Raw genomic sequence first — 17247 nt, 5'->3', positions numbered from 1 at the left:
CATTTAAATATAAAGCAACTAAGCTTCAGAGGACATAAATTTCCAGTTCATATCCTGACAATACATGTCACTTTACCCTAAATACCTTTGCCTTTTAAAATACTGTCAACACGACGCTGTTTTTCATTTTAATTAATAAACTGTATTTCTAGAGCAGTTTGAGGCCCAAAGCAAAATCAAGCAGAACATACAGGGTTCCCATAGAAAGTCTGTCCCCATACACACACACAACCTTCCCATTATCGACGTCCTGCACCACAGTAGTAGATTCATTACAACTGATGAACCTACATTGACACAACACAATCACTCAAGGTTCATAGTTTACATTAGGGTTCACTTTTGGTTTTATACATTCTATGGGTTTTGACAAATGAATAATGACATGTATCTACCATTGTCTTATCATATAGGATAGTTTGCCCTAAATATCCTCTGAGCTCTGCCTATTCTTCCCTCCCTCCCTCCTAATCCCCAGCAACCACTGATCTTTTTAGTGTCTCCATAGTTTTGCCTTTTCCAGAATGTCCTATAGTTGAGATCAAACAGTATGTAGCTTTTCAGATTGGTTTATTTCACTTAGTAATATGGTTTCTCTGTACCTTTTCATGGTTTGGTAGCTCATTTCATTTTAGCACTGAATAGTGCTCCATTATCTGGATGTACCACAGTTTATTTTTCCAGTCACGTACTGAAGGACATCTTGCTTGCTTCTAAATTTTGGCAATTATGTATAAAGCTGCTATAAACATCCATGTGCAGGTTTTTGTGTGGACCTAAGTTTTTAACTCCTTTGGGTAAATACCAAGGGGCACAATTGCTGGATCATATGATAAAAAATGTTTAGTTTCAGAAGTAACTGCCCAACTGCCTTCCAAAGTGGCTGTACCATTTTGCATTCCCATCAACAATGAATGAGAGCTCCTGTTGCTTCACATGATCATCAACCCTTGGTGCTGTTAGCAGAGTTCCGAATTTTGGCCATTCTAATTGGGAGGTAGTGGTATCTCATTGTTGTTTAATTTGCAACTGCCTAAGGGCATATGATGTTGAACACCTTTTCATATGCCTACTTGCCATCTGTACATCTTCTCTGGTGAAGTGTCTGTTCAGACAATGCTGGCTTTTAAGATAAAAATTTATGACATCCATCATTTTATATTGTCATTGACCCGGCTTTTAAAAGTAAAAAAGAAGCTACTCCGGTTCTCTCATTTTACAAATAAGAAAACTGAGTCAGTAAAAGTGAAAACTGAATACATGAAAATAGTTACAAATTTAGACAGAAGAAGTAGGCTGAGGACTGAGTCAGTCAGAAAAAGAAGTCAGTAAAGTATACAGTATAAAAATGACCAGAGAAGGAAGTAAAACAAGAAGAATAGAGTGTTATAGAAGTCAAGAAAGGTTAGAGATAAAGCAGATTATTTGTTCATTTGCTTTGAAAAAGAGCTTTTACAATAGCAGTAGGCCTCTATGATCGCTGGGCAGCAGCAAGGCACAGTGGAAAGATCATTAGATTGCCTCCACCCCATAATCTGGGGTATGTAAATTTAAACACTTTCTGGTTTGTTCTAGTATGTCCATCTGTAAAATCAGACTATGCTTCTTCTAGCTTCCAAATTCTGTGTTTTCTTTCCCATGGTATTTCTCTCTCTTACTTTAACAAACTTTTTACATCTTTTTTCTTTGATAATTGTGATGACTTTTTAGCATCTACCTCACTGTGCCCTGTTAGATCTCTAATGATTGACCACATCATAATCAAAACTTGTTATTTGTTGTCTTTTGGATAAAAGCCACTCTGACAGGTGTGAGGTACTATCTCATGGTTTTTATTTGCATTTTTATTTGCATTTATTTGCATTTTATTTGCATTTCCCTGATGATTAGTGATGCTGCTCATTTTTTTTTATGTGTCTGTTCACCACCTGTATGTCTTATTTGGGAAAATGTTTATTCAGTATTCAGGTCCTCTACCAATTTTTTTATCAAATCGTTTCTTCTTTTGATGTTGAGTTGCATACATTATTTGTATATGTTGGATATTAACTCCTTATCAGATAAATCATTTGCAAATAACTTCTCTCATTCAGTAGGCTGCCTTTATATTTTATTGATGGTTTCCTTTGTTGTGAAAAACTTTTTAGTTTGATGTAGTCCCATTTGTTTATTTTTGCTTTTGTTTCTCTTTCCTGAGGAGACACATCCAAAAAAATATTGCTAAGGCTGATATCAAAGAGGGTGCTGCCTACATTTTCTTCTAGGAGTTTTATGGTTTTAGGTCTCAAATTTAAGTCTTGCTCACTTTGAGTTTATTTTTTTATATGGTGCAAGAAAGTGGTTCAGTTTCATTCTTTTACATGTAGCTGTCCAGTTTTTTCAACATCATTTACTGAAGAGGCTGTCTTCTCCCCACTGTATATTCTTGCCTCCTTTGTTATAGATTAACTGACCATAGACGTGTGGGTTTGCTTCTGGGTTTTCTATTCTGTGCCATTGAGATATGTGTCTGTTTTTGTGCCAGTACCACTGATTATTATAGCTTTGTAGTATAGTTTGAAATAAAGGAGTGTGATACACCCAACTTTGCTCCTTTTTCTCAAGGTTGTTTTGCCTATTTGCGGTCTTTTCTGATTCCATACAATTTTTTAAATTATTTGTTTTAGTTCCATGAAAACTGCCATTGGTATTTACATAGGGATTGTACTGAATCTGTAAATTACCTTGGGTAGTATGGACATTTTAAAAATACTAATTGCTCCAATCCATGAGCACATTGTATCTTTCCATTTGTTTGTGTCATCCTCAAGTTCTTTTATTTACATCTTACAATTTTCTAAGTACAGGTCTTTCACCTCCTTGGTTAAATTTATTCCTAGGTATTTTATTCTTTTTTGGTGCGATTGTGAGATTGTTTTCTTAATTGCTCTTTCTGATAGTTCATTACTAGTGTATATAAATGCAACAGATTTCTGTATATTGATTTTGTATCCAGCTCTTTTACTTAATTCATTCACTATTCCTAATAGTTTTTTTTGGTATGTACTTACAGTTTTCTACAAATAATATCACTGCAAACAGTGACAGTTTTACTTCTTCCTTTCCAATTTGGATTGGAAGAACTCCTTTGGAGTTCTCCACCTCCTGACCTGCAAAGTTTCTGCTGAAAAATCAACTGGTTTTCTTATGGGTGTTCCCTTATATGTAACTAGTTGCTTTTCCTCTGCTGCTTTTTAGATTCTCTTTTATCTTTAATTTTTGCTGTTTTAATTAGAATGTACTATGGTGTAGCCCTCATTGGGTTCATCTTGCTTGGGACTCTCTGTGCTTCCTGGACATGAATTTGTTTGTTTCCTATATCAAGTTAGGGAAGTTTTCATCTATTTTTTTCTTCACATAAGTTCTCTGCCCCTTTCTTTCTCTCATCTCTTTCTTAGACCCCAATAATGCAAATGTTAGTATGCTTCATATTGTCACAAAGGTCTCTTAAAATGTTCTCATTTTTTAGAAATTTTTTTCTCTTCAGCTTGGGTAATTTCCACTACTTTGTCATCCAGTTCTCTGATCCATTCCATTATATCATCTAATCTACTTTTGATTTCTTCCAATGTATTTTTTTTATTTCAGTTATTGTATTCTTCAGCTCTGTTTTCTAACTCTTCATTAAAATTCCCACTATTTTTATCCATTCTTCTCCAAAGTTCGGTGAGCAACTTTATGATCACTACCTTGAACTCTTTATCAGGTAGATTGCTTATTTCCACTTTGTTTAGTTCTTTTTCTGAGGTTTTGTCTTGTTTCTCCATTTGGAACATATTCCAATGTCTCCTCATTTTGCCTAATTCTCAGTGTTTATTTCTATGTATTAGGTGAGTCAGTTACATTCCCTGATCTTGGAGAAGTGGCCTTATATAGGAGATGTCCTGTGGATCCCAGCAGCACACTCTGCTCTGGTCACCAGTGCTACATGCTCTAGGGGTGCCCTTTATGTGGGCTGTGTGGGCCCTTTTATTGTGGCAGGGCCAACTACTACAAATAGGCTGGTAGGTGGCTGTCCCACATTCCAGTTGGCTGCCAGGCCCTGCCTTGTACAGTGGCTGCCGGCCCACTGGTGGGAAGGCTTTGGTCCTGGCACAGCTTGGCTAGGGGCACCTTGGGGCTAGTGCTGGCCTACTGGTGGGTGGGGCTTGGTCCTGGGGTGGCTCTAATTTGTAACTTTCAAGGTGAAAATATAATCATTAGACTTGGGAACTCTGTGTAAGTTGGGCAGGGGAGACAAGTAAATAAATATGACTGGCAGTAATCTCCATGGACACAGCACACACTATGCCCACTATCCTGTTCTACATATATCATTTCAGGTACCAGAAGATAAACATCTGCAACCTCTAATAAAGCAAAAAACAAACATGGAAATAATGAAAAAAGACAAAAAGGAGAGCTATTTGAAGTGTCTGGGGTATTTGTGAGATAAAATAGGATATTATCTCCCTTCATTTCTGGAAAGCCTGAATACAATTATTTTTTCTTAAAAAAGCAAAACAGAAGGCAGTATTAACTTAAGATAGTATTAACAAATATTTACCTTTTTCTAGTCACTCACTCATCCCTTAACCCTTGTCATTCAGTTCCTAGTGAAACAATCCTTTGAAAGTCACTAATGATCTTCTAAATATTATATTCAATAGACTTATCTCCATTCTCAAATTTTTTCCCATCTGTATCATTTGACATTATTAAGCACCTTTCCCTTTTTGAAAATTTTATATCCTGTGGTTCCACTCACACAGAGATAAGAAATCCTTTTTAATAAGTAATTAATTAAGTTTCTCAATATATGTTATCAATTTCTGTGTTGTTGTTTCTTCTATGCCATGCCTTCCCTTTGGACTTACTAATTTTTTTAATTAATTAATTTATTTATTGGCTGTGTTGGGTCTTTTTTGCTGCATGCAGGCTTTCTCTAGTTGTGGCAGGCAGGGGCTACTCTTTGTTGTGGTGCTCGGGGTTCTCATAATGGTGGCTTCTCTTGTTGCAGAGCACAAGCTCTAGGCACATGGGCTTCAGTAGTTATGGTGCATGGGCTCAGTAGTTGTGGCTTGCGGGCTCTAGAGTGCAGGCTCAGCAGTTGTGGCGCATGGGCTTAGTTGCTCCACAGCATGTGGTATCTTCCCAGACCAGGGCTCACACCCGTGTCCCCTGCATTGGCAGGCAGATTCTTAACCACTGCGCCACCAGGGAAGTCCCTGGAATTACTAATACTACAGAGGCATATTCTATGATAATATTTTAGTGAGAGACTGTAACTGGTAAACTCCCTAAGTTTTTGTATGTCTGAAAAAATCTCTATTTTTCCCTCATTCTTGAGGGACAGTTTAACTAATACACACTTCATGTTCAATTTCATTTTTACCTCTGCATTTAGAATATACTGCTCCATTCTCTTCTAACAGATTTTTTTTGAAGATGTACAGAATTGCCCATTTAAAGATGGGTCCTGTCAGACACTCCAAAACATACAATCAGTCCAGCAGAAATCCATCAAAAGATAAAAATAGTATATCTGGGACACCAAGTATGAGCAGGACAAGAGGCTCTGCCCCTTCATCTCCAGCCCTACCTCCTACCAAGGTGACAGCTTCCAGCAAACCTTGGGGAAAGACTGACTCATGCCCATGTCAGATCCAGCTCTTCCAACAAAGCCACTGGATACATACAGACAGTACAGGTATATTCCCATACAAGGACACTCCTTCAAGACCACAATAGGTTAACTGTTTCAAAAAATTTCACAGAGACAGAGAAAGTTAAGCAAAATGAGAAGACAGAGAAATTTTTCAATTGAAAGAACAAGAGCAAACTCCTGAAAAAACAATTAATGAAACAGAAATGAAAAATTTACCATATAAAGAGTTCAAAGCATGAATAATAAGAATGCTAGCTGAATAAGGGAAAATAATAGATGAACACAATGAGAATTTTAACAAGGAACTAGAAAATATAAAAAAGAACCATTCAGAACTGAACACAATAATGGAAATGAAAAACACACAAAAAGGAATTAACAGCAGACTAGGTGATACAGAAGAACTCATAAGTGATCTGGAAGATAGAATAATGGAAATCACCCATAAGAACAGCAAAAAGAAAAACAAATTTTTAAAAATAGTCTAAAGGACCTCTGGGACAACAACACAGTACCAATATTCACATTATAGGGGGTCCCAACAGGAGAAGCGATAAAGGGCCAAAAATGCATTTGATAAAATTATGGCTGAAAACTTCCTGAACCTGAAGAACAGATAGTGAGGTACAGGAAACACAGAGGGTCCCAAACAAGATGAACCCAAACAGACATCATCAAAGACATATCATAATTAAAATGACAAAAGATAAAGAGATAATTTGAAAGGCAGCAAGAGAAAAACAGAGTCATATACAAGGGAAGCCCAATAAGGCTATTTTTCTGCAGAAAATTTGCAGGCCAGAAGAGAGTAGCATGGTATATTTAAAGTGCTAAACAGGGAAAACCTCCAACTTAGGAAAATCTACCCAGCAAGATAATCACTTAGAATTGAAGTAGAGATAAAGAACTTCTCAGACAAGGAAAAACTAAGAGTTCATCAATATTGAACCTACCATAAAAGAAGTGTTAAAGGATCTACTCTAAGTGGAAAAGAAAAGGCTATAACAAGAAATATCTATAGGAAAGAAAAAATCCCACTAGCAAAGGCAAATATATAGTAAAGGCTGAGGATGAATCAGATAAATAAGCTAGTATTAAAAGACAAACAATGTAAAAATCAACTATAACTACAACAAATAATACAGGGATAAACATGAAGGTTAAAATATATCAAGAACAAAAAATGTGAGGGAAGGGAGTAAAAATGGTAGATCTTTCAGAATGTGTTTGAACTAAAATGACTACTAGTTTAAAACAAGTAGACATATTTATAAGTCAACGTATATGAACCCCATGATAATCACAACAAATCAAAAACCTACAATAGATACACAAAAACAAGACAGAAAGGGACACAAGCATAGCACTAAAGAAAATCATCAAACCACAAGAACCTAAAGAAAAGAACAGTAAAGAATTACAGAAACAACTAGAAAATAAGTAGCAAAAGGGCAATAAGTACATATACCTATCAATAATCACTTTAAATGTCAATGGACTAAATGCTCCAATCAAAAGACATAAGGTGGCTGATTGGATAAATTTTTTTAAAAGACCCATTTACACACTGCTTATAAGAGACTCACTTCAGAACTAAAGTCACACACAGACTAAAAGTGATATAATTGAAAACGATATTTCATGGAAATGACAAGAAAGAAGCAGGAGCAATACTCATAACAGACAAAAAAGACTTTAAAACAAAGTCTATAACAAAAGATGAAGAAGGGAAATATATAATGATAAAGGGATCAATACAAGAAGAGAATATAACATTTGTTAACATATATGCACGTAATATAGGAGCATCTAAATATATAAGGCAAATATTAGCAGACATAAAGGGAGAAATTGACAGTAACACAATAATAGTGGGGGACTTTAACACCCCACTTACGTCAACAGACAGATCATCCAGACATAAAATCAATAAGGAAACAGCAGTCTTAAATGACATGTTATAAAATAGATAGCTAGTGGGAAGCAGCCACATAGCACAGGGAGATCAGCTGGGTGCTTTGTAACCACCTGGAGGGATGGGATAGGGAGGATGGGAGGGAGACACAAGAGGGAGGAGATATGGGGATATATGTACATGTATAGCTGATTCACTTTGTTATAAAGCAGAAACTAACACACCATTGTAAAGCAATTATACTCCAATAAAAATGTTTTTAAAAATGACATATTAGACCAACTGGACTTAATAGCTATCTACAGGACATTCCATCCAAAAACAGCAGAATACACATTCTTTTCAAATGCACATGGAATGTTCTCCAGGATAGATCACATGCTAGGCCACAAGACAATTCTCAACAAATTTAAGAGGATAGCAATTATATCAAACATCTTTTCTGACCACAGTGATACGAAACTAGAACTCAATTATAGAAAGAAAAATGGGAAAAACACAAACATGTAGAGACTAAACAACATGCTACTAAGAAACTATTTGGTCAATGAATAAATGAAAAAGAAAATCAGAAAATACCTGAAGATAAATGAAAATAGAAACACAATTTTCCAAAATCTATCAGATACAGCAAAAGCAGTTCTAAGAAGGAGGTTTACAGTGATATAGGCCTACCTCAGTAAGCAAGAAAAATCTCAAATAAACAACCTAACTTACTATCTAAAGGAATTAGAAAAAGAAGAACAAACAAAGCCCAAAGTCAGCAGAATGAAGGAAATAATAAAGTTCAAAGAGGAAATAAAATAGAGACCAAAAAAAATTGAAAATATCAATGAAACCAAGAGATGGTTTTTTGAAAAGATAAACAAAATTGATAAAGTTTTAGCCAGGCTCATCAAGAAAAAAAGAGAGAGAATCCAAATAAACAAAATAAGAAGTGAAAGAGGAGAAATAACTGATATCAGAGATCCAAAAAGTCATGAGAATACTATGAACAGTTATACGCCAAAAAATTGGACAACCTAGAAGAAATGGATAAATTTCTAAAAACATACAACCACTCAAGACTGAATCAGGAAGAAATAGACAATCTGAACGGACCAATCACTAGTAGTGAAACTGAACTTGTAATAAAATAAATACATAAGTAAATAAATAACACAACTCTCAGCAAATTCCATGACCAGACAGCTTCAGAGGGGAATTCTACCAAATATAAAAAGGAGAGGCTAATACCTATCTTTCTCAAACTAGTCCAAAAAATTGAAAAGGAGGCAACACTCCCATTTTCATTCTACAAGGCCACATTATCATTAATTATTATTAATTAATTACCATTACCCTGACACCAAAACCAAAGACACTACAAAATAGAAAATTACAGGCCAACGTCTCTGATGAATATAGACGCAAAAATCCTCAACAAATACTAGCAAGCTGCATTCAACAATATACAAAAAGGATTATACACCATTGTCAGGTGGGATTTATTTCAGGGATGCAAGGATGGTTCAATATTGCAAATCAATCAATGTGATACATCACATTAACAAAAGGAAGGATGAGCAGGACCAGAGGACATAAGCAAGCTCAATGAAGAGGTTACTCAGACTCCCATGCCACTCACCAAGGTTGCACTATAACACCATTCTCAGCTCATACCAATGGTTATATAGGGCTTCTTGTATAAAATGCTAAAGGAAGAGGGAAAAGCCTGTGGTTTTATGGATAGGTTTATGGGTAGGCTGCCTAGATAAACAGGTTCTAGTTGGAAATGCAAAATAGCTGCATGACAATCATTCAACTGAATGACAGTGAAAAGCAAAATTTTCTCCAAGAGTGAAGCTTTGAACCGTGCACCTAATGATCCACTTTGTGTGGTGCTCTATAAATTCCTTATGGCTGAAAGCTATATAAGTCTTCTTTGAATCCTCCTCTATTATCCACTGTTATCAGTCAAAATGCTTAGTTTTAAGATAACATAAAACTCAATCAACCTACTTATGCATTAAAAAAAAGGCAGGTGAGATTTTACGATAAGGATACAGGAATATTTTATAGAACTCCAGGAATGAAGACAGGACTAAGGAAAATTCTATAAACATAAATTGAAACTGCATTTGGATTCTTAATCTCATCTCTGTTCCTCTGAGTGACTTCCTCTCTCTTTTCTTTCCTTTTCTCTATACATTGACACACTGACATTTTCTGCTTCTCTACTAGAAATGGTATGTGAAAAATGGCAAATCTATTATCTCTCAAAGTTATGTGTGTGTGTGTGTGTGTGTGTGTGTGTGTGTGTGTGTCATGGTCCACCATCTGAGAGACTGAATTTTTAAAATTGGTGTAAATATAGATTCCCATGAATAATAAAAACAAAAAACCTCTAACTGGCCTAGCTGGAATCAAGTGCCTATTCTGCATCTAATCAAATTGTGTAACGCACATCTAATCAAATTGTGTAAAGTACAAAGTCAAGAGTCATGTTATTAAAAATGATTGCTAGAGGCTCAGCATTGACTCTAAAGGAGAACTAGGTCATTGTTAGCGGAACAATGGACATACTCTTATCATTCTCATTTTCCCAGTTCTCCTGACTAGAAACCTTAGTCAGCTTTGGTTTATCCTTCTCTTTTATTTACTATATAGTTCTTTCACCATGAACTATTCCATTCTTCTTTCAAAATTAATCTTTTATCTATTCCACCTCCATTCCTACTTCCTTTGTCATTTTCCAAAATGACAGTCCAAAAAAAAGGATATTTATTGTAAAATCTGCATTTTTTAACTACTAAATTTTTTTTCTCATTATAGACTACTGGTGTTTCTGCATTACTAGCTTGTGTTTTAGACTGAATTGTGTCCCCACCACCACCCAAATTCATACGTTGAGGTGCTAACCCCCAATATGATTATATTTAGAGACAGGGTCTTTAAAGAGGAGATTAAGGTTCAATAAAGTCATTAGGGTAGAGCTCTAATGCAACAGAACTGGTATTCTTATAAGAAGATAAAGAAATAGCAGGGATGCTTGCACACATAGGAAAGGCATGTGAGGACACAGTAAGAAGGCTGTCTGCAAACCAAGGAGAGAGGCCTCAGGAGACACTAAACCTGTCAACACCTTCATCTTGGATTTCTAGCCTCCAGAGAAAGCAAATTTCTGTTAAGCCATCCACTCCATGGTATTTTATTATGGCAGCCCTGACTAACCAGCGGTTTGCCTCTGTGTTCATTATGCAGTTTTCTTTCATTTTATTCTGGTAAGAGCTCACTAAACATTGACTATTCGCTTTTTACACAAACATTTTCCCCAATTTATTTGCCCCCTCATCTTTTTGTTTTGTTTCACATACTGAAGTTGTTTCAGTGTAGTCAAATTTTTCAGACCTTTTCTTACAGTTGCTGCATTTGAAATCATGCCTAGAAAGTTCTTCTCATTCCCAGAATTATATATATATTCACCCATGTTCTCTTACTATTTTTTTGTCATCTGAATTTTTTTTTAGTGCCTGATGTAAGATCCAGATCAATTCTTTTTTCACATAGCCAACCAATTATCCCTGTACCACTTACTCATTTTCCCATTTATTTAAAACCTACTTTTATCATACCCTAAATATTTATATGCACTTAAAACTCCTATTGCTTCTTACTTATGACATTCATTCATTCAATAGTTCATTTTGGAGATTATATTTTTCCACATTTATCATTAAAGAAAAAGAATTTTCTACGAAATTCAAGAAACATTATTTTGGGTGACCCAAATTACTTAAAAAATTATGGTGGGAAAGTTTTTAAATTAAAATACTAACATATAATTGTTTTTAGCTAAACATCAAAATAAATATATACAAAACTACTTCACCCAGTAATGAGCCAAATGAAGGTGGGGGGGTACCATCTGATTTAATTGAATTATACTAATTAGAAATAAAAGAAAAATGATAGAGAGGAAACTACCTGAAGATTGTCAGTTGGCTTGTTCAGGCTCCTTTCAAGAGAATAGTTGTCCTTTTTTTTTAAATTAGTTATCCAAAAAAAAATTTTTTTCCTCATGGTATAGGAGGGCTATTTTTGTACATCATTACTTATTGGTAAGAAGAAAACCTACTTAATGCAGGTCACTGGGTTAAGGATTCTGTTGTGCCAAGCAAAGGGTATTGACAAGAACTAAGTAGTACAGGCCCTGTAATGTCCATGTTGTATGTGCTTTGCTACCGCTTGAGTTTCGCCTGTCCTTATTCAAGGCCAGAACCATTCCAGGAATTTTAGAGAAAATTCAAGAGACTTGAAAAGCATGCCAAAGCTTTAGCTATTACTACTATCCATTATTTTCTGCTTTCCATATGGCAAACACTTTATAACCACACTGCAAATGTGAATGTATTATCAACACAGCTTTATAGACGATGAAACTGAGATTCGAGGTATCATAAACTTCCAAGATCAAACTAGTAAAGAGCTGTTCATTCCAACACAAATCTCTGGCGATCCGAGGTGCTGCGCGGTCCAAAAAGCTGTGCCCAAGTAAAATGGTAAAGTCGGACAAAAGGAAAGACAAAGCTGTGACAATCGCAGACTGGCATTAGAGAAAGATAAAAGCGCCGCGGGGCCTATCAGGAAACTTCCGAGGCAGGCAAGGTACGTGGCCGGCCGAGGCCGACGGAGCGCGTGGAAATGGGAGCTCACTGAGAGAAAGCCGCGGAGAAACCTCGCTACGGTTTATAAAGGCCGTAAGGTAAACAAGTTAAAAACCAGAGCGACCCGCTCAGCCAACAACTTGTAAAGGAGACGCGTTAAGACGCTCCGCAAGGATTTAAGTACCTCGCGCCACGAGCTCCTGGACCTCCAAGCTCATCCCGGCATTCTTTGCGCCGCGGAGGAGCAAGTCCTGACGCGCTTGGGCCCGTGCGGCCGCCGTAGGCTCTGAGTTGCTATGGAAACCCAGCTGCCCTCACTATGTCGGGGCAACAAGCCCCTCAGTCCCGGGTATTCGTGGAACTGGTTCCCTGGGCTGACCGGGGCCGGGAGAACTATCTGCTCTCGGGCGGAGAGACGCTGCCCGGCCTCCGCCGCCCTCTCTCCTCAGCGCAGACCCAGACTGCCACCCGCGAGGTGCATGTAAGCGGCACTGCGGAGGTGTCTGCGACCCCCGACCGGGCGCAGGTGGTCGTGCAGATGAGCAGCACCAAGGAGGCGGCAGCCGAGGCCAAGAAGAGCGTTTGCCGCCGCCTGGACTACATCACGCAGACCCTCCAGCAGCAGGGCGTGCAGGTGAGAGCTCCGCGGGCGAGGAGCTTCTAGCCTGCCCAAGAAAACCCGGCGGCGGGGGTTGGGGGGTGGGGAGCGTCTGGGACTTTGGTGTCATCGGTGGCATTAGAAGGCTCGAGGACCTGGCAGAGTGAATCTTTGGCCCATCCTTCCTGATGAAAGTAATTATCAGCTGCAGAGACTTGTAAAATAAAAGAATTCAAATTGAATGGGGTTTTATTTGGCGATATTTGCTGCAATAATTTTGTTTTTAACGTTGAAATGACGAAGTGTTAAACATGAAATATTAGATGTAAATGTTTGCCTAAGTAGTGTGCTAGACACCAGATCATTTGTTTTATTCTGCACCACGAAATTAGCAAGTGAAAAACAGGGCTTCCTCCAACCTGGTAAAGCTTTTTTTTTTTTTTTAACCATCTTTATTGGAGTATAATTGCTTTACAATGGTGTTAGTTTCTGCTTTATAACAAAGTGAATCAGCTATACATATAAATATGTACCCATATCTCCTCCCTCTTGCGGCTCCCTCCCACCCTCCCTATCCCACACCTCTAGGGGGTCACAAAGCACCTAGCTGATCTCCCTGTGCTATGCAGATGCTTCCCACTAGCTATCTATTTTACATTTGGTAGTGTATATATGTCCATGCCACTCTCTCACTTCGTCCCAGCTTACCCTTCCCCCTCCCCGTGTCCTCAAGTCCATTCTCTACGTCTGCGTCTTTATTCCTGTCAAGCCCCTAGGTTCTTCAGAACCTTTTTTTTTTTTTTTAAGATTCCATATATATGTATTAGCATACGGTATTTGTTTTTCTCTTTCTGACTTACTTCACTCTGTATGACAGACTCTAGGTCCATCCACCTCACTAAAAATAACTCAATTTCGTTTCATTTTATGGCTGAGTAATATTCCATTGTATATATGTGCCACATCTTCTTTATCTATTCATCTGTCGATGGACACTTAGGTTGCTTCCATGTCCTAGCTATCGTAAATAGAGCTGCAATGAACATTGTGGTACATGACTCTTTTTGAATTATGGTTTTCTCAGGGTATATGCCCAGTAGTGAGATTGCTGGGTCATATGGTAGTTCTATTTTTAGTTTTTTAAGGAACCTCCATACTGTTCTCCATAGTGGCTGTATCAATTTACATTCCCACCAACAGTGCAAGAGGGTTCCCTTTTCTCCACACCCTCTGCCGCATTTATTGTTTGTAGATTTTTTTGATGATGGCCATTCTGACAGGTGTGAGAAGATATCTCATTGTAGTTTTGATTTTCATTTCTCTCATGATTAATGATGTTGAGCATTCTTTCATGTGTTTGTTGGCAATCTGTGCATCTTCTTTGGACAAATGTCTATTTAGGTCTTCTGCCCATTTTTGGATTGGGTTGTTTCTTTTTTTGATATTGAGCTGCATGAGTTGCTTGTATGTTTTGGAGATTAATCCTTTGTCAGTTGCTTCATTTGCAAATATTTTCTCCCATTGTGAGGGTTGTATTTTCGTCTTGTTTATGGTTTCCTTTGCTGTGCAAAAGCTTTGGAGTTTCATCAGGTCCCATTTGTTTATTTTTGTTTTTATTTCAATTTTTCTAGGAGGTGGGTCAGAAAGGATCTTGCTGTCATTTATGTCATAGAGTGTTCTGCCTATGTTTTCCTCTAAGAGTTTGATGGTGTCTGGCCTTACATTTAGGTCTTTAATCCATTTTGAGTTTATTTTTGTGTATGGTGTTAGGGCGTGTTCTAATTTCATTCTTTTACGTGTAGCTGTCCAGTTTTCCCAACACCACTTATTGAAGAGGCTGTCTTTTCTCCATTGTATATTCTTGCCTCCTTTGTCAAAAATAAGGTGACCATATGTGCATGGGTTTATCTCTGGGCTTTCTATCCTGTTCCATTGATCTATATTTCTGTTTTTGTTCCAGTACCATACTCTCTTGATTATTGTAGCTTTGTAGTAGAGTCTGAAGTCAGGGAGCCTGATTCCTCCAGCTCCATTTTTCTTTCTCAAAATTACGTTGGCTGTTTGGGGTCTCTTGTGTTTCCATACAAATTGTGAAATTTTTTGTTCTAGTTCTGTGAACAATGCCATTAGTAGTTTGATAGGGATTGCATTGAATCTCTAGATTGCTGTGGGTAGTATAGTCATTTTCACAATGTTGATTCTTCCAATCCAAGAACATGGTATATCTCTCCATCTGTTTGTATCATCTTTAATTTCTTTCATCAGTGTCTCATAGTTTTCTGCATACAGGTCTTTTGTCTCCTTAGGTAGGTTTATTCCTAGGTATTTTATTCTTTTTGTTGCGATGGTAAATGGGAGTGTTTCCTTAATTTCTCTTTCAGATTTTTCATCATTAGTGTATAGGAATGCAAGAGATTTCTGTGCATTAATTTTGTAGCCTGCCACTTTACCAAATTCATTGATTAGCTCTAGTAGTTTCCTGGTAGCATCTTTAGGATTCTCTATGTCATCTGCAAACAGTGACAAGTTTACTTTTTCTTTTCCAATTTGGTTTCCTTTTATTTCTTTTTCTTCTCTGATTGCTGTGGCTAAAACTTCCAAAACTATGTTGAATAAGAGTCGTGAGAGTGGGCAACCTTGTCTTGTTCCTGATCTTAGAGGAAATGGTTTCTGTTTTTCACCATTGAGAATGATGTTGGCTGTGTGTTTGTCATATATGGCCTTTATTATATTGAGGTAAGTTCCCTCTATGCCTACTTTCTGGAGGGTTCTTATAATAAATGGGTGTTGAATTTTGTCGAAAGCTTTTTCTGCATCTATTGAGATGATCATATGGTTTTTCTCCTTCAGTTTGTTAATATGGTTTATCAGAATGATTGATTTGCGTATATTGAAGAATCCTTGCATTCCTAGGATAAACCCAATGTGATCATGGTGTATGATCCTTTTAATGTGGTGTTGGATCCTGTTTGCTAGTATTTTGTTGAGGATGTTTGCATATGGGTTCATTAGTGATATTGGCCTGTAGTTTTCTTTCTTCGTAACATCTTTGTCTGGTTTTGGTGTCAGCGTGATGGTGGCCTCATAGGGTGAGTTTGAGAGTGTTCCTCCCTCTGCTATATTTTGGAAGAGTTTGAGGATAGGTGTTAGCTCTTCTCTAAATGTTTGAAAGAATTTGCCTGTGAAGCCATCTGGTCCTGGGCTTTTGTTTGTTGGAAGATTTTTAGTCACAGTTTCAATTTCAGTGCTTGTGATTGGTCTGTTTATATTTTGTATTTCTTCCTGGTTCAGTCTTGGAAGGTTGTGCTTTTCTAAGAATTTGTCCATTTCTTCCAAGTTGTCCATTTTATTGTTATGTAGTTGCTTGTAGTAATCTCTCATGATCCTTTGTATTTCTGCAGTGTCAGTTGTTACTTCTCCTTTTTCATTTCTAAATCTGTTGATTTGAGTCTTCTCCCTTTTTTTCTTGATGAGTCTGGCTAATGGTTTATCAATTTTATCTTGTCAAAGAACCAGCTTTTAGTTTTATTGATCTTTGCTATCGTTTCTTTTTCATTTATTTCTGATATGACCTTTATGATTTCTTTCCTTCTGCTAACTCTGGGGGGTTTTTTGTTCTTCTCTCTCTAATTGCTGTAGATGTAAGGTTAGGTTGTTTATTTGAGATGTTTCTTGTTTCTTGAGGTAGGATTGTATTGCTATAAACTTCTCTCTTAGAACTGCTTTTGTTGCATCCTATAGGTTTTTGGTCATCGTGTTTTCATTGTCATTTGTTTCTAGGTATTTTTTGGTTTCCTCAGTGATCTCTTGGTTATTTAGTAGTGTATTGTTTAGCCTCCATGTGTTTGTATTCTTTACAGATTTTTTCCTGTAATTGATATCTAGTCTCATAGCATCGTGATTGGAAAAGATAGTTGATATGATTTCAATTTTCTTAAATTTACCAGGGCTTGATTTGTGACCCAAGATATGATCTATCCTGGAGAATGTTCCATGAGCACTTGAGAAAAAGTTTTATTCTGTTGTTTTTGGATGGAATGTCCTATAAATATCAATTCCATCTTGTTTAATGTATCATGTAAAGTTTGTGTTTCCTTATTTATTTTCATTTTGGATGATCTGTCCATTGGTGAAAGTGGGGTATTAAAGTCCCCTACTATGACTGTGTTACTGCCGATTTCCCCTTTTGTGGCTGTTAGCATTTGTCTTATGTATTGAGGTCCTCCTATGTTGGGTGCATACATATTTAAAATTGTTATATCTTTTTGGATTGATCCCCTTGATCATTATGTAGTGTCCTTCTTTGTCTCTTATAATAATCATTATTTTAAAGTCTATTTTGTCTGAGATGAGAATTGCTACTCTAGCTTTCTTTTGATTTCCATTTGCATGGAATATCTTT

The 17247-nt window shown here is 37.0% G+C and overlaps 1 protein-coding gene and 1 long non-coding RNA gene across 4 annotated transcripts in view; one reads left to right on the top strand and one right to left on the bottom strand.

Moving 5' to 3' along the window:
* LOC132437096 (uncharacterized) overlaps nt 1–12481 on the bottom strand; it is a 459886-nt gene extending 447405 nt beyond the window's left edge. For all 3 annotated transcript variants that reach the window (XR_009521959.1, XR_009521958.1, XR_009521960.1), the window contains exon 1: nt 12432–12481. This is a non-coding gene — a long non-coding RNA (uncharacterized lncRNA). The remainder of the gene's footprint in view (nt 1–12431) is intronic.
* An 85-nt stretch (nt 12482–12566) lies between these two features.
* Nucleotides 12567–17247, top strand: part of IRAK1BP1 (interleukin 1 receptor associated kinase 1 binding protein 1) — a 40242-nt gene continuing 35561 nt past the window's right edge. Inside the window, exon 1 of the mRNA XM_060030323.1 lies at nt 12567–12881. Coding sequence (XP_059886306.1) covers nt 12567–12881 — 315 coding nt within the window. The remainder of the gene's footprint in view (nt 12882–17247) is intronic.

This window comes from Delphinus delphis, chromosome 14 (genome assembly GCF_949987515.2).
Source record: "Delphinus delphis chromosome 14, mDelDel1.2, whole genome shotgun sequence".
Lineage (NCBI taxonomy): Eukaryota > Metazoa > Chordata > Mammalia > Artiodactyla > Delphinidae > Delphinus > Delphinus delphis.
Note: the sequence above shows the minus strand (reverse complement) of the source record. Positions and strands in the feature narration are given on the sequence as shown.